Source organism: Rosa chinensis, chromosome 2 (genome assembly GCF_002994745.2).
Source record: "Rosa chinensis cultivar Old Blush chromosome 2, RchiOBHm-V2, whole genome shotgun sequence".
NCBI classification, from domain to species: domain Eukaryota; kingdom Viridiplantae; phylum Streptophyta; class Magnoliopsida; order Rosales; family Rosaceae; genus Rosa; species Rosa chinensis.
The window spans coordinates 7,773,984-7,793,117 of record NC_037089.1 but is presented as its reverse complement, the minus strand read 5'-3'; the positions used below and the strand labels follow the sequence as shown (position 1 = coordinate 7,793,117).

Below are 19,134 nucleotides of genomic sequence, written 5' to 3'. Positions count from 1 at the left end.
CCATAAACAGGAAACCACACTATTTCATCAGATCGTGGTTTTATAAATAAATCTGCTGCGGAGGAAGCAGACAATTAACTTGAACTACCTTTGCAAAGTGTTAAAGAGGTAGGTGCATGCAGAAACTGATAAACTCAGATTTTGACCAAAGAGATAAAAAGCAGTAATGAGCAATTAAACGGACTAAAGTGTCAGACTCAACAATGGCATTGCGAGATTTCCTCAATGCCAAATATACAATCCTCAGAAACTAGTTGAAGGATTAGTGACACCAGGCTTAAAGTTGCCATGCAAAGATGCCTTCAACACATTTATGGTGTGTTTGCCATAAATGACCTCTTGCTTAAAGTGATATTTTAAACCAACAAAAGCATCCAAATTAGCAAAACAAATTGATAAGAATACCATAATGACAGCAGCTCAGCATCAGTTTACAGTTTTGGACTGATACTATTCCCTTTAAATGAACCAGGCTTCATAGGACGAGACCAAAGTCCCTATTGTTGCTGGTGTGTCAGTGCCTATTGTAATGAACCAGGCTTCTTAGACCATAGAGACAAAAAAAAAAAAAAAAGGTAGAGGTTTCTTTCTTAACTCCAGTGTGTTTTCTTCTTTGTTTCTCTTTTATTCAGCTGATTTTTAATTTTTTTGCAGGTTCTAGTACAATTAATTGGTGCAACATTATGGCTTCAAACTCGGTACCTTCTTTTTTGACGAAACAGGAGGTGTACCTATTTCATGCAATGGACAGAGAGCTCTACAGCATTCTGGTGATCCTTCTCTGTCGCGATCCAGTGGAGTCTATGAAGGTTATGGCCTTGTGGCTCTGGCTGGAGAAGTTGGGGTTTCGAAATGTTGTGAAGAGGATGCTGGCTTTACCTCTCATCTTGATCAATGAACTAGCAGATGAGACAGTCACATGCCTCAATGCCATCAATGGAACCCTTTTCTCCTACTTATCCGAAAGCTATGACATTCCACTCCTACAAGCCTTTATGACCAGAGAAATTTCTGTCCACTTCTTCTATGAACACCGCCTGGTTGCTGCCATGGGTATCGCCGAAGTTGGCAGGGATGTGTGCGTCAAAGCTTTAAGTGACATCATGGCACATGCCATTGAAAGAAATAACCTTGCTTATCAGAACGCAACAGCAGCAAATCAAAGCCAGGGGATGCTATCACCTTCCAATATTCGCCAACAGCCACCGCCGGTGAGAAGAAACGAGGTGCCACCACAGGATAGGACCATGTTTGTCACATTCTCTAAGGGGTACCCAGTTCATGAGTTTGAGGTGATACAGTTCTTTACTAGACTTTATGGAGATTGCATTGAGTCTTTGCAGATGCAGGAAGTGCAGCCTTTTGAGCAAGCACTGTATGGGATAATTGTGTTTTATTCTGCTAATACTGTTGAAGCCATACTCAATGGTATGAGCAAGGCAAAGTTCACCATAAGTGGGAAGCATGTATGGGTGAGAAAATATGTGGCAAGACGCACAAGGGCTCCTTCGGTTCCACCCATGATGTGGCCTCAAAACCTTTGATCATAGTTTGTTTTTCTGTGGGGATCTTTCTATGGTGGATTTCTGTTAAAATAAGTGAGAAATTAGATCGCGACTCACGTGGCGTTCATAGTTTGTGCAGGTTATGGTTTGTTCTCTGTGACGATCTTTGTATGGTGTATCTGTGTTGAATAAATGAGATTCACGACTCAATCTTGGGGAAGTAGGGATCTTCTTGGCAATTAGTACTGAGAAAGATATGCAATGTACAAGATACGCATCGATTGTTTTGAATCATGTCACGTGATCGATCGAGATGACATTATCTTATATAGATTTGACACGTTAAATGATTCCGTCATACTAATGTCCGTTTATTGTAGAGTCTTTATCACTTTATGTTCTTTTACGTTACGATGTCTATATGCGGAGATAAGATTTTAAAACGTGACTCGTGTGCCAAATATGTGTGGATAAATCTATGAAAATTAGTTCTTGTTACCAATTATAATGCTAATTGCTGACTCTGAAAAAAAAACATACACACAATATATGTACGTATATTTTTGAGTGTGAATCATCCTAAACTGATATAAGCTTGAATTCCCTTGACCAACTCGAATTCCCTTGACCAACTCGATTACACATCAATATCTATGTTCCTTTTTAGTTCTTAGGTTTCCAACAGAAGTACACCGTCTATATGTCATAATTTTACATAATGTCACTTCATTGTTGGTTCATAACTTCATATCATGTCAAAGTGTTCAGTGAAAAACCATATGTATAAACTTAAATACTGTTAACTGCAATTCATTAGCTTCTTCATATCGTTTGGATATCATACAAACAATTACAATGGAGATTAGTTACCTATTTTATGTAGAGACTTGATCTTAAGATGGATACTTAACAAAGGGAGAGAGTAGTAAGATATCGCAAGTCTTATTGGTATGGAAATGCGCTGCTATATTTGAGTCATAATCTGGGATCCCAACTCTTTTCGAAATTTTAAGAAACTAATATCTTCAAGTTTACTTAATGATGAGTTTGGGATTAGTAATGAACAAATAATTGCAGTCCAAGACTACTATAAGTGACACCCTTTTAATGGGTGACTAACTTTATTCTATAGGTCTTGTTTGGGTCATCAAGTAACTTGGAAGGTCATAGTCTAAACTCTAAAGAAAACTTGCAATTTCAATTTGGATTGAGTTGATACCCTATCCAAGTGTGTAAACAAAGTTTGCAATATCAATTCTCATTCTCACGATAATGAATGAAATTAAACTATCGATCTTTATTGACTAAAAAAAAAACTATCGATCTTTCAACATCCACAACACTTTCATAAGAATTGTAATAACGTCAAATCATTTGACACTAGAAATAAAATTAGTTGGATTGTAATAGCTTAATTTTAAAAATGGACAACCTTAGTACTCTGTTTGTAATCGCTCAAGGGCCAAACACCGCTGTACATGGGATGATCACTTCCCTAAACTCAAATGGAACATAAATCTTTGATTAGGTTCACATCTCTGAAGTTTCAATAAACACACTGAAAGCTTAGGTGGGCCAGTATAATCGACCCAAATGGACCATAAACGGATAAACCTAATTATGGAACATGGCCCATTTGTTTAGCTTCATTGGACGTATCTAATTCCCAGAACAAGTTTAGCTTCACTCGGTCACTCGGTTCTGCGTTTATTCAAAACCCCTTAAAGACTTGTTCTTTATAGTCGTGATTGTTCGAAAAATGGATAGGAATTCTAATGGTGATGAAGAACCCAGCTCGTGGGAAGAGCTTTACAGTATCAATTTGATACCATCAGAGTTGTTTCTCAAGTTCAGGAAAGAACTACAGGGTTTAAGGGTCGGTCTCAATTTGGAGGTATATAAATTCTATTTCTTTCATGTTTCTGAACTGTTCTATTATGTGCCCAGTTCGCCAGGTTTGGAATTTTTGATAAATAATGCTCAATTCTGTGTTTGATATGTTAAATACGAAGGTTTGCTTGATGGGTTTACTCTATCCCAGTGATGGTTACGTTTTTCCTGGGCCAGTTAGGCAATCCTGTCCATTATTTGTGTATGGGGTTTGAATTAAGCTTTGTTTACAACTGGATAGGTTTGTTATGAAAAGCCTAATGCAAATTTCTGGTGCCTGTTAACACTATTTTGGTCTGGGATAGTAAAACCATGAGGATCACTCTGTATGGAAATCTCAGCTTCATTTAGTTTGAGGATGCTTCTTTTGAAGCGTGTATAATATGACAAAAGAAATTTTTTACTTCTAGTTCTGTTTTTTGTAGATAACATGATTGTGTTTTCGGTAGTGTTTTGGCTTCATCACATTGAATGTTTGGCATTGTAGATTGGAATTTGTGTAGTCATCGTGTATAAGTTGTTAAATATTAGCTGCTGTAATGTATGGTTGTCCTAGCATCTTCAACTATTGATGTGGTCCTTTTGGTTCAGTTCTATAATGCTCCAATCAATGAGTATCAAGCAAAGATTGTGTTAAAGCCCTTAGCTCCGGATCGGAGGTGGAAGTTCATCTATGAGCCTATCCGTCAAGATGTCCGTGTTCTTTCCAAGAAGATTCCTCTAACTAACTTTCTAAATCTTCAGGTTTGATGCTTTCAGTCTGATACAGTACTTCCCTGCATTATCAAAGTAAATTCCAGGCCCTTTACACCATCTCACGGATATTGCTTAACTTACCAACTTTAATAGGAGTTGATAATCTTTAATCTTTCAGTAATCATACTATTCTGCATGCACGCCTACTTTCCTGCACCAAGCCATATTTGTTAAATTGTTGTAGTAATCACACTACAAACTGTTGGAACGAACAGGTTGGCGTTGGCCATAATTTTCGAATGAATGCAACTGGATGGAAATGGAAGCTTACTACATGTTTTGGTGGAGATGGCATATCTCGGATTCGGAATAAGACATCACTTGGCGTATGCCCTGGTGTAGATTTGCGCTTTGGGTGGAGGGCGGATTATGTACTTCCAGAAGTTACTGGGTAAGTTGCTTACTCTTGTGTGCATTTAGGAATGTAAGAGTTATGTGGCCATATAAATGTCAAATTCGATGTACTCTCACTTAAAGATAGTTCTCAAGATAGATCTTTATTAGCATTTCATTTTTATTATATCTACTTTAGTGAGAAACATCAAGTCATTGATTAAAATGAAAATTACAAGCAAGAAGAATTGCGGAAGGCAAGATGTCCGGTCACCACTGTACATCATAAAGCCAAACTGTATTCATTTTTCATGGTCCTTTTTTGATTAATATAAACTTGTTGTTTCTTAAAATTACATACTGTAATGTCTTGTTCCTCATCAACTGTTGATTTGTGATGATTAATGGTGCTTCGTGGTTGAATATTGAAATGATCAGGGCTCTGGGTACTGGCGAAGCATTGTTTAACATGAGTAGTGGGAAATTGGAAGCATCACTGGACAGAGTTGAGGGCATTCTAACGCACAATGATAAGGGCATTCTAACTCACAATGATACACCCGATCTATACGACTATAATGACCAGGTATAACTATTATTGACTTTCACGACCTAAAAGATGATAGCTGAAATTTTATCTGATGTAGGAGATGAGATGTACATGAAAATGACAACATTAAAATCCAGTTTTGAAAATGTACTTATGTTGAAACTGTACAAAATAACTTCTATAGTTATCTTTGATTTTTGAGTGCATTTTTCTTTCTTCACCAGGAGCCAGCAGAGGACTGAAACAGATGAAACCACTCATTGCAGTGAGCACACCATTCCTCAAAAAATGGAGTGACCTTCGTTATACTATCACGCCTCAAGCTTGTTAGTGTTTTCAATGATCATTCAATATGGGGTCATCATGTAAATGATGTTTAAATTTAAGCAGTTAAAAGTTTTCAAGTGTTTTTACCGTTTGTTTTCTCTGTAATTGTAGTTCAAGTTTTTAACCTTATCAAACAGATAGGGCAATATCTGATAATTACTGTGGGCCTTTAGAATTTAAAACCTAGAGGAGGGAACTTGGGAATTAGGAACATATCATACTTCGAGGACAAATGTGGGTCATCACAAACCTAGCCGTTGCGGACTCAACGGCCAAATGCTACTGCATCGTCATATATATATTCAAAATCTTCCCCATCCTACTTACAAACCAAAAACACATTTCAGATTCTGAAGCAATTCAAACACGAATCCCAGAATGTCTTCCTCGAAATCCAATCTTAGGAGCTCTTGTTCCTTCCCAAATCTCCTCCTGGCATGCTTGAATTTCATCCTCTTCATTCTCTCTGTCGCATCTCTAGTCCCCACCATCCTCCTCCGAATGCCCCCAACTTCAATGGGTATGGCATTCCTCATGATTTCCGGAATCTCACTGCTCTCTTCATTCGTAAGCTTCTACTCTCACCTCTGCTTCATAACCCACGTCTCACTTCTCCTCGCGTCGTTGATCGGACAAATTCTTGGCATACTGGCCTTGTTTACCAAAGAGCGTGCTACCCTTTTGATGCTCAAGTCCCCCAGGGACCTGAAAGAGGCCAAACTATTGGTGAGGTTGGAATGCGGGGTTTTGATGGCAATGCTGATGATGCAGATGGTGGTGTTGATGTTGAGCTGTGCGGTGCAGAGCTGCTGGGTGAGAGAGTATGAGGGATTGGAAGCCGAGAGAGAGGCCATGACGAAGAAGAGGAGTCAGCGCATTGCCAAGGTTCAAGAGGAGTCCATGGCCAATGCTGAAAAAATTGCAGAGATTAAGGCTAAAGACTTTGATGAGAAGATGAAGAACAAGTATGGACAGAGGGTTAAGCCTGAGTTTGAAGCCTGAGTCTCTGAGCTGTTTGTATGGTCACTGTGGTTGTGGCCATTTGGGTTATGTATGTGAAGTAAAGCTTATGACTTGTGAGGGTTATTTTTCATGTATTTGAAATTTGAATGTTCCTAGTGTTCAATATTTGTTTGCAGAGGAAATTTCATGCTTCATCTCCATCAATGATTACTCGATGTGATTATACTCTTTTTCTACTTTTCCTACATCGAAAGAAGCCAGACTATAGTCACTTTACTTTAAATATTCTTCTGGACTTGGACAAAAAAGAGGGAAAAGAATAAAAATGGTGAGTTCTAAAGAAAAAAAGGTAAAAAAGAGACCCAAGCCTCTTTAGGCGGATGAGCTTAAAAGTTGGGGCTGTTCTTTGTGTCGATTATTAGAGGCTTGTCCTTTTTTCTGTTTAATTGTTGTATAATTTTTAGTCTCGCGGTCTATATTTTCTGTTATATAATTGTGTTTCGGTAAAAAATCACGAGTGTTAGATTGTAACTTTGATTTCATAATTTTTGAAATCAGGGTCTATATTTTCTGTTATTTAATTGTGTTTCGGTGAAAAGAGGGGGAGATTCTGTTTATAATTTTCGATTTCAAAATCTATAATTTATGTTACCTAATTGTGTTTTAGTGAAAATACTTTCAATCAAAAGGGGAAGAGGGTTCAAATTGAAGAGAAATACCTTATCCAGAGGACAAAATGCAAGTTAGTTAGTTTCCAATGAAGTTTCCTTCTCTCTTTTTTTCCTGCCAAGACCGACCTACAACCTCGATCTAGATATGAGACACGCACCTGTCTCTACAGTCTCTGCATTTCTGCATCCAACATAGTACTGTTGGCAGCATAAATCGACCTTCAATTGGAGTTCAACCACAGGCATGTTCGTACCAATTGAAACCAGCCGACATCCCACTTTTGTTTAAGCATTGGTTTATTTCTATTATTACACTCTATTTGCCACTATATGTGGATTTTTGTGTTATTATTATATGAATAAAACTGACGTCATTTCCTTAAAATAGAAAAATAAATAAAAAATGAAAGCCGCCTACAAAAGTCATTCGTGAGCTGGCAATCAAGCACACAGAAACCAGAAGGCGGTTACAAAATTGTAACAGAAATGAAAATATTAATTTCTTTCTTTAAAAAAAAAGAAAAAAGAAAAAGCGTATAATAGCGCGTTGGAAATTCGACCCCGCCATTCATAACAAACCCAAATAACTAACCGCTTCTTCTTCTTCAGACCCAAAATCCAAACCGTAACAGAACCGCCGCCGCCGCCGCCGCCACCATAACCACCGCCGAGCCCAATCACCAAACCCATTGCGATTCCAATCCCTTATCGTCGCTGCACAATCGCATCTCCGAGCTTGGTTTCCAATTGGGTAAGCTTCTTCTTCTTCTTCTTCTTCTTTAATTCGAAATCACCTCCGAATTTCGGCCATGTCTTTGTCAATTTGGGGGTGCTTTTTCTGTCTGGGCTCGCGAGAGTTAACTCAGTCTTGAACTCAGTAGATAAAGGTTTACTGGTAGCTTTTTCTCTCTACCCAACAAGAATGTTAAAGAAAGATTTCATTTTTCATGCTTTTTTGGTATGAACATTTTCTCTCTCTCTCTCTCTGTTTTTTTTTTTTTTAGTTGATGGAGAAAGATGTAGGTTAGGAATTAATGCATATAGTTGATTGGGTATAATTATTGAGTGGTTAATATGTATATTTTTGTAGGTAAAATAAAAAACTATATGCATATGCGGCTGTCATGTGGCCATGTCCACTGAAGTTTCTAAATTAGTTTTTTCCCCACATTGCGGAAAATAGAATAGGTTAATGATTTGATCCACTAGTTTTCTTTGGTAAATTCTGTCTTGAATTTGGTATAAAGGAGCTAAAGCAACAAGGGGAAAGAGTTTTTCGAAATTCGATTTTAGTGAACTCTTGTGTGGGGTTTGAATGCTCTGAAAGATTGGAGCTACAAACCCCCCGCATTGGTGATTTCTGTTGGAGGTTGAAGGGTCCTCAGTAAATCTCATTCGAGTCCCACAAAGTATGTGTTGTGTTATATATCTATACATTAAGCCTGGAACTTATCGTGCAAGATTTCCATGTCCAGCTTTGTTTCTCTGTGTTACGAATAATACTAAAGTATATTATTGAGTGAAAAAAAAATGAGGGGGATTCACATGTTCTGCTGAAAATGATATCCATAAACGTTAAACATAACAGCGGCCACTGGTTTTCTTCATTAATCTGTGTGTTTGCTGCATACCCACTTGTTGTTTCCTTCATTAGTTAGGCACAAAGACAAACCATTTTTGGGTTTATCTGTCAGGACTCAGGAGCCAAAACAGACCCACAAATAATTTGGATTTTGGATAGGAGAATTATTGAATTTGAGTCCCTTCAATGCTGGAGGTCTAAAATCCAACCTCTATTTTGGCACACCAGATTTTGGGTATTCACAACAATGGTTTTTGTAACCTCATACCCCTAAAAGAAGGATGGCTTTGAAGCCATTTTATTTTGTTTTTATAATTGTTGTTTCTTTTTATGAATGAATCAGTAACTAGTCAAGCCAAAATTTTGTCATCTTGTCTTATCCATCGTCATGGTCTACCAGTTGACATCTGGATAGAAGATAGTTATGTCTCATGAAATAATTTTGCTTTTGTTCTAAAAGACAGCTACTCTTTCAGCAGGGATAAAACAAGTGTTTCACATCCTGAGAATCATTGTCTCCATCCTTGGGAGATAAGAAAGCTGTAAGAAACAGTTCTTATTCTGTCATAGTCGAGTCTGGAGGAAGAACTTCTATGATGTTCACGATTTCAGTTCCGAAACGTGGACTGGTGAGATTTTCCCATGATGGAACAAGGCGTCCTCAAAAGTTTGACAGGACTGATTTCGTTTGGTCTATGTGAGTTATTTGGTTCTATATGTTGTTATTCAATTAGAGGCCAGTCCTTTTATTTGTAAACTAAGATCTTTTCAAGGCTACATATCTCTCATTCTTCCATTTCTTCACCAAATGAACAGGAAAATGGAGTCAAAGTTTTCTCATGACAGGAAGATTGAAGAATTGTCAGTAGAGCTTCCAACACCACCTAGTCCTCATCTTGATTCGTCTAGGGACCGTGCTCTTCAATTTAACCGGGGGCAACCTTCAGGTAAAGATTTAGATCCTGACAATGTGTTTGAATTTGGAGGATATACTGCACGAGAAGCCATGTGCGATGAAGAATACTGGGTAAGTAATGACTTTCTCTGTGATAAAGTCTTGATCATGGAATTGTCAAGGTGTATGTTATTTGTGTCCCATGAGTAACATGTGGTGGTTGCATGTTTTTCAATTTATGGTAGACAGCAGCATATTTACGTGCAGAAACTTGCTGGGAAGATCGAAATCATGACCGGTGAGTATTTCAGGTTTCCCTCACCACCTGTGTGTGTATGTGTGTTCCTCTCACTGGGAGACTTTGTTAGTCACATTATTCTAACTAAATGAGGAACATAAGGTTCCTATCATAGGTAGGCTCACCAGATGGTCTATGCCATCTGAACTCGCCCACTGGATGGTCTATACCATCTGGAGTCATCAAGCTGATAGATAAAACAAGAGAATGAGCATGGCTCAAAACTTCTAGTTCTGACCTCAATCGAGATTTTGAGGATACCCCCGTGGCTAGATCCTGCCAATGGTGGGTCACAGTCCTTCCTTTGCATGTGCAGTCTTTAGTGGGCTGCAAGCCTTCAATGAGTGTATTTAACAAAAGAGTGGAGAATTAGACACTGCTGATTCTAGCTACGCTTGATTACACAGATATGTTGAAAGCCACCTAAGGAAATATACAGAGCAGGTAAGCATGGCTCATTCACTATTAATTTCCCAATATTTGTACATGGAATATATGTCTAATGAGTTTCTGAGCAATGCATTTTATTTCCAGGAGTTTAATGAAATCAAAAGGCGAAGCAATGTCCAGTTTGGGAAAAAATGCAGATGCATTGTGACAGTATGGCGTTAATAATGAGCATATTTCTAGTTCTATTACTTTGAACTTGTATCATACAACCTTCTTTGCACAAAGTCTATTTAGTTGAAGTCCTCAATCATTAAAAATATTCCATTGATGGTCGGCGCTTTCAAATTTGTCAGATGAAGAAGGATTCAAAGAATGTGAAACGCACTGTTCTGAAAAGCATGGTTGGAACACTTGATTTGAGGATCCGGTACTTGTTGAATGGAGAGACCTTTCCAGAGGTATGTTATTTTTGTTTAAAGACTAAGGACTTCTATCTACTGGTCTATCCAATCAGTGTCTTTGCTAAGCTGGCCATGGTATTACCTATTGCAGGAACAAGTAAAACCTTCCATCTTCAGCAGCTTCTCAATGACTCGCTCAAATAGATATGGTTATATTGCAAACTTGTGTGTTATCAAACCAGCACGTCGCCAGGGTGTTGCAAGAAATATGCTGCAGTTTGCTATTAAACAAGCAAAGTTGGATGGTAAGATGAAAATGAAGCATTTCATGCTTAATTGTTTTCCGGAATATGAATCCCTGTCTGATCTCTCTTTTTCTGGTGTCTCAGAATTAGAACTGGTATATGTGCATGTTGACAGAAAGAACAAAAATGCACAGGATCTGTATGAAAAGATGGGATTTCAGGTATTTACTACCAGTGTTGTGCATTTGGAGGCTGTACACAGTTTTTAATTTTTAAACCCAGAAGGGGCTGCTGAATCTTCAAATAGCTAATGCAACTTTACAATCTTTTCAGATCATTGAAAGCACGAACCCTCAGTTGGAAAAAGATGAACTTTATTTGCTTTGTTTGAAGATCTAGAAGCAGATTCAACACATATTCATGAATTTGATTTTTTCTCCTTGGAATCAAACAAATACCGTAGAATACTCATGTCTGCATGTGACATGAAGTTAGGTCAAAATCCAACAATCTGACCTCCCGTCTTGTACAGAAATCGTGTAGCTCCTCACTTGTTCAAAGATAGATGACCCTCCAAAGGTTCTTGGTATAGAATATACTTGTCTCTCATTGTTAACCAAACATTTGCGAAATGAAAACATGTTACTTAGTCCATCTCTTTTTCTGATTTGTTTTGTTGTTTCATATCTTCTCATATAGTCAGGTCACATATATTTGAGGTGCGATCCATAGTATTACAGGGCTAATACAATGCTCATTGCTCACTCTGTGTGACATAATTACCTATTTGTCACTGGGATGGAATTTTACGTTTTTAACAGGTTGAGATCTCAAATGGGTGTGAATTCAAGTTTTTTATTTTTTGTTTTTTTATTTTTATTTTTTTATTTTTTATAATTTGTGCTTTGAGATTAAGTGGTCAGCGTTTGATTAGTGAATAAAAACCTTATGTCGAGCTTAATAGAATCAATTGAACCCCATTTTGGTGAGAAAGATGACAGAAGCTCAAAATTCTATAGTTTAGGGCTGCTAAAGCCTTCCCTAAAAACAAAATACAATAAAAGAAACGCACTTTTAAAGATGAATTATTTCTCAGAGAAAGCCTTTTTTTTTAAAAAATAATAATAAAAAGACACATAATTGCTGACGAATTGTCAGTCTGTAAACCCTCCACCAAAGTAAAATGGACTCCTTTGTCAAAAATTTCGTCACCCAAAAGCCTCATATAAAAAAAAATTTGTGCATAAAGAGGCTTAATTTCACTGTGAAGCACTAAAGTCTCTCACATTTCCTGACAACTCATTTTAGTGCTCATGATGAGATTAAGAATCATGAAAATTTGTATAAAAATTGGGCTTTGCAAAGTTTGGCACATTGAGAGATGTGGTGGCATCCAGAAGATGCCATAGATGAAACATGTAAAATCCTACACCCTATAAGACCAGGCCTCCTTTTTAAAAAAAAGACCAGCTTCCTCTTTTAACTAGAAATTGTGCCCGCGGTTTGTTGCGGATTTTAGAGCTAACACAATATTATTTAAGCAATAAATTTAAAAGCATAGAAAATATATTTGATATGATCACTATATTAACAAAAGATGAAGTAGATCATGTCCTAGTAAGATCACCACCATGTTGGGGTACAAGGTTTAAGAAATAGGTTGTCATAGTTTAATGCTAATTAACTTGGTTACAATTGCTACTGCAATAGTTTGCAAAAAATAGTTGATGATGTCCGTTAGCAGGTGCTGCAAATAAAACCAAGAGCAACAATAGATCAGAACTTTCAGAATCAGATTAATCAAACACGAAAATCAGGTCAAAATATTCTTGCAATTTCAGTGTAAAAAAAATTAATAATTTTCATTATCAAACTTAAAAGCCAAAAGGTCACCACTGTAACTTGCAAAAAAAAAAAAAAAAAAAAAAGACCAATTTTTTTGCCATGAAATGTTCCATTATTTGCAGAACATCTAGTGAAACCCTAAACCCAATTACCAATAAGCTTAATTGAACAATAAAATACCTACTTTTAATAAAAAGGTTTCATTCTCTTGATCGCTTAAAATAAAGATACAGATTACTTATGTCAAGTATAAAAAGCGTGTCCAGTTTATTCATTTGAGGAGCCTAACAAACAGTAATACACACTGCTTGCCAGAATTCATTCATTAATTATTGACTAACAAATTCACAGACCACACAAATATTCATACTCTAGATTATTGTTGTTCAAGAATATCAAAAGCCACAGCTCATAGCTAGGTGTAATTCAAAAAACAAAAGCTTCAATCCTTTCAATAAATTAAAACTATAAACAACTATAGTAAATCAATAACATCCAACAAAAGAAAAAACTCAGACCTCAAACACTAATCTTCTAAGAAATGAATCACTTCAAACAGGAACAGTAGTAGTAAGCGAAACCTGCAAGCAAAATCAATGACAGCCCAACATCAAGAACAATGTAACCAAAGACTCACTCTTTATGATCAAGTACTCAATTTTGAAGAAGGCAAGTACAACGTGTTCATGGGATTAGAATATGAATGAGAAGAAGTCTCTTGGGTACTTCACCTCTGACGATAGAATGCTGATACATAAATAGTTCAAAGAGAAACAAAAGCATTTTAAATGAACATGGGTATATATCATGAAAAGAACATAGGTTGGGAGGATATACCAATATAGATGAATGAATGCCCCAACTTAGGATACAAATTTATATAAGATGATGATACAAAGATGCCTTTAAACAAATTGTTAAGGTTATATGAATAGCAATTTCAAGCAGAGACATGGGAATACCAAAACAATGCAAACAATTCATGTTATATTTTTTCTTTATAAGCTACAAAACCCAATTAAAGGCCTGAAACCAGTATATACATATCTGCATGGTAAGTCTATATATGTGATGAAATCCAATTAAAGGTCTCCACCGACACCAAAAATCAGAGCTTTGCAATTTAGATTTTACGTTTATAAATTATACTGCAAGACAAATATCTATGAGCAAAACTGGCTTAGCTTTTTACCAAAGTTACATATCACCCATAACGAATCAGATCAGAGCAACAGTTCTCATGTTAATCAAAAGAAAATGTTGTCAAGCAATTTGAATCAAACTAATCATTCTCTCCAATGCAATGAATCAAAGTTAAGACAAAGCCTTTATTTGCAGTTAAATTCAATAGTGAATTCACAGTAAAAAAAAAAAAAATCAAAACCGTACCTTGCAACCTTTTCAATCAATCACCAGATTCCCAAAGCCGAAGATAAACCAAATCCCTAAAACGTCAAAACCGATATAAAACCAATACGAAACAGCACAATCTAATTGAATCTCGTTTAAGAAACTCAATATCCAACTACCTATGCTATAAAATTATCTACAAACCTTAAAAAAAAAACACTCACCTGGAATACAGACGATCTCACAAATAAATCACTTCGAAGAAACAGTAGGAGCAAGCAAAACCTGCAAGCAATCAATCACAACCCAATATCAACAAAAGCATATTCAATACATCTGCTAATTCTGAGAGCACAAAATAATTGAAAAAAAAAGAATATAACTCAGAAAATTTCACACAAAATCACATATATAAATACACAAAAATCAAAAATAAAACACTCACTCGAAACCACAATATTAGACAACTGAAAAAAAAAAAAAAAAAAAAACAAATCAAACACGTACATCTTCTTCTATTGAAAGCTTCCTCAACCCAAACCTTCCCCCGAAAAAAGGACCAAATCTTGAATATCTCCTCTTCTTTTTCCTACCCCAACGATCTATGATCAAATCCCAAATTTTCTATCGAATTTAGTACATAAACACTGAAAACCAAACCTTTTGTACTTGTTATCAGCCCAACCGTAGTATCTGGCAGCTTGACGGATGCAGTTGAAATTGTGAAACAATCAAGATCGACCTGCGTTCGATAACTTTGTTCAATAGAGGCTTCCCGAACAAATGACGATATCGATAAGGGAGAGCTGAGAGTGGGATTCACGGCGGAGATCCAAATTGAGAGAGCAATCTTGGTTATACGGCTGTAGAAGAAAGAAGAATAGGTCAATGGCAGAGCCGTAAAAAAAATTAAAATGAGGGCAAAACCGTCATTTCTCAGGTGAACAGTGCTTAGGAACAGTGCAGGAGCTTTAGTATATAGTAAATGTGTATAGATGAATAGATGAATAGATAGATAGATAGATAGATAGATAACATTAGGATAAAAACAAATATACTTAAAGGTATGGTAGTAAACGAGGTGTTAGGCATGATTAGAACACACTTAACCACCGAACCCTCATGATCAAAACAACGTGGCTCAACTCTCTCTACTATCTGAACCGCGAACCGGATCAAATTCTAGGAGGATCATCAACAACCTTTCTAGAAATAATCAAGAAAATATCTTTAAATGTTTATAACTTGAGCAGCAAGTTTTCTCTATTTTAAGGAATCTTTGATTGCTTTGAGGTCAATCATGCTACGAAATTTAAGAAATGGATGAGTTTGTAGCATACTCTCTTATAAGACGCAACTTTGATTAAATGGTTGGGATGAATTAGCTTAATTGGCAATGTTAAGGGCTAATTGAGAATTGAAAGGTTGAATTAATGCTCTACGAGGGTGTGGACTGTGGAGAAAGGCGATCAACATAACATGTAGACTTAGAGCAACTCCAACAGCTTCCCTATAATTTCTGTATAATAGGGAAGCAAAAGTCAAAGTTTTAGCATATTTTTCTTCTCCAACTCCAACAGATTCTCTATTCTACATCAATCTCTAAAATCTCCATATTCTTCCTTAAATTTTAGAAATTGCTGTAATTATAGGGAATTTGGTTTTCTCTTTCCTCACTTTCTCTAAAATAGAGATAATTATAGGGAATCTGTTGGAGCAAAAGAGGCTTATTTTTCCCTAAAGTAGAGAAAAATCTAAATATGGGGAAGCTGTTGGAGTTGCTCTTACATGTTGTGACTTTGGCATCGAGGAAAGAAAAGTCAAGAAAAGTTTAAACATACATACTTATGCATAATCAATGAGCTTAAAAGTCTATCATTGGGAAAATCATCCAAAGGTTCCACTACCTAGAAGGATCAAAGTTCGAGTTAATTTTCTCTTGATGACAATGATTAGCTTGGAAGAGCCAAATGCTTCAATTGGATGTGTTAATACGAATTCGTTGGAGGAAGTAAATCATGATTAGAAACTTTGGTACAAATCTTTGTAGACTCAAATGGAAAGAAGAAATCACAAGTCAAGAGCAGTTCTTCAAGATCAATGCATCTTCTAGCTTCACCTGGAGAGTAATTTACTACAACAAGATTGAGGCACGAAAAGATGAAAGACGAGTACGAGTAATTTAGGTGTTTACTTTCGTATTTGCCTCGTGAATCACACATTCACTTTTCAAGTCGAAGACTTCAAAACATTTCTTCCACACCAAGAGTTTACATTAACCGTTTTATATTCTTGCATGTTTCTTACTATGGAAAGCTGATTTTCGTCTCTTACATTAGTCCAAACTTTTTTCTCTTAAGTCAAGAGACTACGTACACTTTAAACTTTTGAGTTTTCCTTATTAAGGTGTTTCATTTTCTAAAGTCCAAACAAATTTTTTTTTAAAAGTTTCTGCAGCCTAGACTTTGAACACCAACTCAAACTATCTACAAGGGTACTTCTAGTAAAAGGTTTTTGAAATTACTTCTTTAGTTACCAAAGAATTCTTCCCGACAAGTTTCAGTCGAAGATTTTAAAGTTAAATTCCCATGTCCGTTTCCGGGTAGACACTACTAGAAAAAGGTCATCAGACGACTGTGATTTTCTGTTGTGTGATGACCAAACTAACCGTGGTCTAAACGAGTGTTGTGTGATTGAAAAATCAGACAACGGTGATTTCACCGTTGTGTGACAATACTTTGCTCAACAGAATATCTGTTTTCGTTGTGTGAATTCTGCGCAAGCATGTGCCTGGCATGGCAGGCGCGGGGATGTGTCGGTACATTCAGACAACAGAAGAAAGAATTCACTGTTGTGTGAGATTCATAACACACAACAGATATAACTCATTCTTTGTTGTCTGAGATTCATAACACACAACAGATATTACTCATTCTTTGTTGTCTGAGATATGTAACACACAACAGATATTACTCATTCTTTGTTGTCTGAGATTAATAACACACAACTGAAGTGAAATTATATCCCTTGTCTGTTGATTACTCAGACAACGGAGATGATTTCATTTCTGTTGTGTGTTATGAATCTCACACAACAGAACTTTGTTTTCTTTTATTGTTGGTTGTTAGTTCACACAACTACTCTATTTGGTTTCTGTTGTGTGTTATGAATCTCACACAACAGAACTTTGTTTCTTTTGTTGTTGGTTGTTAGTTCACACAACTACTCTATTTGGTTTCTGTTGTGTGTTATGAATCTCACATAACAGAAGTTTGTTTCTTTTGTTGTTGGTTGTTAGTTCACACAACTACTCTATTTGGTTAGCTGTAGTGTGAATATTGTAATCAAATTGAGTAACAAACCAGTGACTATTGGACAGTAATTACCACATCAAAAGTACTCAAATCCATATCATTCCATTACCATTTTTCAAACATCCATACATTCAAGTGACTAGGTAATGTACCAAACAAGAAAGCATTCCTAGCTAGCTACACATGAATCAAAAGCTGATATAATATCTTTTCGCTTCAACAAAACCTTCTTGTGGCATTTTATCAAGCATCCTGTGCACTATATATACTCTCATTTGCATCACCTCCAAGCTTATTGTGAAGCTTCACGAGTTAGCACATATTGCAGCAGAAGAGCATGATACAGTACCAAAGGGGTTGGTTTTCCAGAGGAATGAAGAACAAGAGCATGTAACCCAAGTTCAAGTGCCTTTTCCCCACTCACTAGCACCAATGAAGCTGCACCATCACTGCTCAAGAGAAAAGCACAACCCATTATGCACTGTTAAATATTTGCAGAAAAGGTGGAACATCCTTAGAGTTCCAAAATATTAATACTGGAAAGTACAAAGAACACTATTAATACTACTTCTCTGTTGTTTCTTTTATTATGTATTCACATAACCCCTCTACGGATTCACTTGGAACACCTCTAACTTAATTCAACACTCATCTGCTGAGACAAACTGATGATGAATCTAACCTGCTCGTTGTGGCCCTGAGGGAAGTAATAAGCAAGACTCCCCACTTGAGGCAAACAAACAAGGGGGCCGACGCAGGCATGCCATAACTCGGAATTTATGGCCTTCCGGGACCCTGAAAATAAATAAGACCATATAGAATGAGGCACAATATTTAATAACTTGTGCTAAAAATTAACAAATGCACACCTTAATTAACAACATCGGCATCAATATTCAATTCTCATCAACCTCAAACAATAGATCCTCTTAGAGACCTGGGATAGGAGTATGAAGGTAGCATAAAACATAAGTAGAAAGGACCAGATGCAATTAGAACATATAGATAGGTGGAATCTGTACAGTTCAAAAAAAAAAAACAAACAAACAAACAAAGAAATTACAATAACAAAATGATGTAGAATAACTCATTCCAACAGATTATTACCTTTTCTTGATTCGTGGCATGGCAACGTCGCATGAGTAGTCCTTTGTCAGAAGTTCATCAATAAGCTCATCCACATGAGTCAACGAGAAACCTGAGACAATGAAAAGCAAACTTGAGTTAGCGTGCACGTAAACTGACCAATGGCAAAGAACATTTATATAGCAGTTACGAAATAGTAATCAGGGTGATCATAACTTACGTCCATCAGCCAATTTACTTCTCAACTTCCGATAGTCATTGTACAGAAGCTCTAGGTACTGGTAGACATTAGTATCGCTGCCTGTGATACGCAAGTAAAATGCACCAAGTACCCGAACATATCTGAAACCCAAGTAAAAAGTGTTAAATCACATTGAAGGAAACTGTAATGGAGAATGCTAGATGGCAACACGAGATGTAAAAACAAATAGATATTCAGCACTCAGAATCAAACAGGCTACTTCAAACAGAACATAACCACTACAAAAACAACTTGCAGTAGTAATTAGGCAACCCAATATATATAGACCTTCCTAAACAAAAATTACACCAATTTCACTTTATATTTTAACCCGAGGCCTATAACTTCTCCTCTACCTCCACCTAGCACAAGACTCGATTATATGTTCAAACCACCCAAATTCAAAAATTTAAGTAAGAAGAAAAGAAAAAAAAAAGCAACGTAGGAAGGGAACAAATTAACAAACCAGAATGATCCTGCAGTTCTTTTAAC

At 36.5% G+C, this 19,134-nt stretch overlaps 4 protein-coding genes and 1 long non-coding RNA gene across 8 annotated transcripts; 4 read left to right on the top strand and 1 right to left on the bottom strand.

Annotated features, from left to right (window-relative positions):
• The first annotated feature begins 672 nt into the window (after positions 1-672).
• On the top strand, positions 673-1,814 carry LOC112191016. The gene has a single exon (XM_024330543.2). It carries the CDS (start codon positions 684-686, stop codon positions 1,542-1,544), a length of 861 nt encoding a protein of 286 aa, XP_024186311.1. The 5' UTR covers positions 673-683; the 3' UTR covers positions 1,545-1,814.
• Positions 1,815-3,169: 1,355 nt separating this feature from the next.
• LOC112188230 lies at positions 3,170-5,443 on the top strand. The gene is made up of 5 exons (XM_024327313.2): positions 3,170-3,399; positions 3,987-4,139; positions 4,367-4,542; positions 4,923-5,070; positions 5,259-5,443. Exons 1-5 carry the CDS (start codon positions 3,265-3,267, stop codon positions 5,274-5,276), a joined length of 630 nt encoding a protein of 209 aa, XP_024183081.1. The 5' UTR covers positions 3,170-3,264; the 3' UTR covers positions 5,277-5,443.
• Positions 5,444-5,739: 296 nt separating this feature from the next.
• LOC112183593 lies at positions 5,740-6,363 on the top strand. Its single transcript, XM_024321968.1, has one exon. The coding sequence runs from the start codon at positions 5,740-5,742 to the stop codon at positions 6,361-6,363; it is 624 nt and encodes a 207-aa protein (XP_024177736.1).
• Positions 6,364-7,519: 1,156 nt separating this feature from the next.
• Positions 7,520-11,460, top strand: LOC112188810. 4 transcript variants are annotated; one of them, XM_024328018.2, is made up of 10 exons: positions 7,520-7,746; positions 9,057-9,274; positions 9,394-9,604; positions 9,718-9,770; positions 10,178-10,214; positions 10,305-10,370; positions 10,514-10,618; positions 10,713-10,866; positions 10,951-11,027; positions 11,140-11,460. In XM_024328018.2, the coding sequence occupies exons 2-10, from the start codon at positions 9,171-9,173 to the stop codon at positions 11,203-11,205; spliced, it is 873 nt and encodes a 290-aa protein (XP_024183786.1). In that variant the 5' UTR covers positions 7,520-7,746; positions 9,057-9,170; the 3' UTR covers positions 11,206-11,460. The 4 variants fall into 4 exon arrangements, with proteins under 4 accessions (XP_024183786.1, XP_024183785.1, XP_040371645.1 ...); XM_024328017.2 differs by having other exon boundaries at positions 9,054-9,274; XM_040515711.1 differs by lacking the exon at positions 7,520-7,746 and adding an exon at positions 8,247-8,404 and having other exon boundaries at positions 9,054-9,274.
• A 2,578-nt stretch (positions 11,461-14,038) lies between these two features.
• Positions 14,039-14,748, bottom strand: LOC112185502. Its single transcript, XR_002930299.2, has 3 exons — positions 14,662-14,748; positions 14,226-14,286; positions 14,039-14,096 (listed from the first exon to the last, which is right to left on the bottom strand). It is a non-coding gene; the product is annotated as an uncharacterized LOC112185502 (long non-coding RNA).
• Positions 14,749-19,134: the final 4,386 nt, after the last annotated feature.

Excerpts from the sequence above, each read along its gene's own strand:
- LOC112183593 (XM_024321968.1), top strand. The coding sequence starts at position 5,740 with ATGTCTTCCTCGAAATCCAATCTTAGGAGCTCTTGTTCCTTCCCAAAT.
- LOC112191016 (XM_024330543.2), top strand. The coding sequence starts at position 684 with ATGGCTTCAAACTCGGTACCTTCTTTTTTGACGAAACAGGAGGTGTAC.
- LOC112188230 (XM_024327313.2), top strand. The coding sequence starts at position 3,265 with ATGGATAGGAATTCTAATGGTGATGAAGAACCCAGCTCGTGGGAAGAG. Across the intron at positions 3,400-3,986 it reads GGGTCGGTCTCAATTTGGAG|TTCTATAATGCTCCAATCAA; the intron begins GTATATAAATTC and ends CTTTTGGTTCAG. Across the intron at positions 4,543-4,922 it reads GTACTTCCAGAAGTTACTGG|GGCTCTGGGTACTGGCGAAG; the intron begins GTAAGTTGCTTA and ends TGAAATGATCAG.
- LOC112188810 (XM_024328018.2), top strand. The coding sequence starts at position 9,171 with ATGATGTTCACGATTTCAGTTCCGAAACGTGGACTGGTGAGATTTTCC. Across the intron at positions 10,867-10,950 it reads TAAACAAGCAAAGTTGGATG|AATTAGAACTGGTATATGTG; the intron begins GTAAGATGAAAA and ends CTGGTGTCTCAG. Across the intron at positions 11,028-11,139 it reads ATGAAAAGATGGGATTTCAG|ATCATTGAAAGCACGAACCC; the intron begins GTATTTACTACC and ends CAATCTTTTCAG.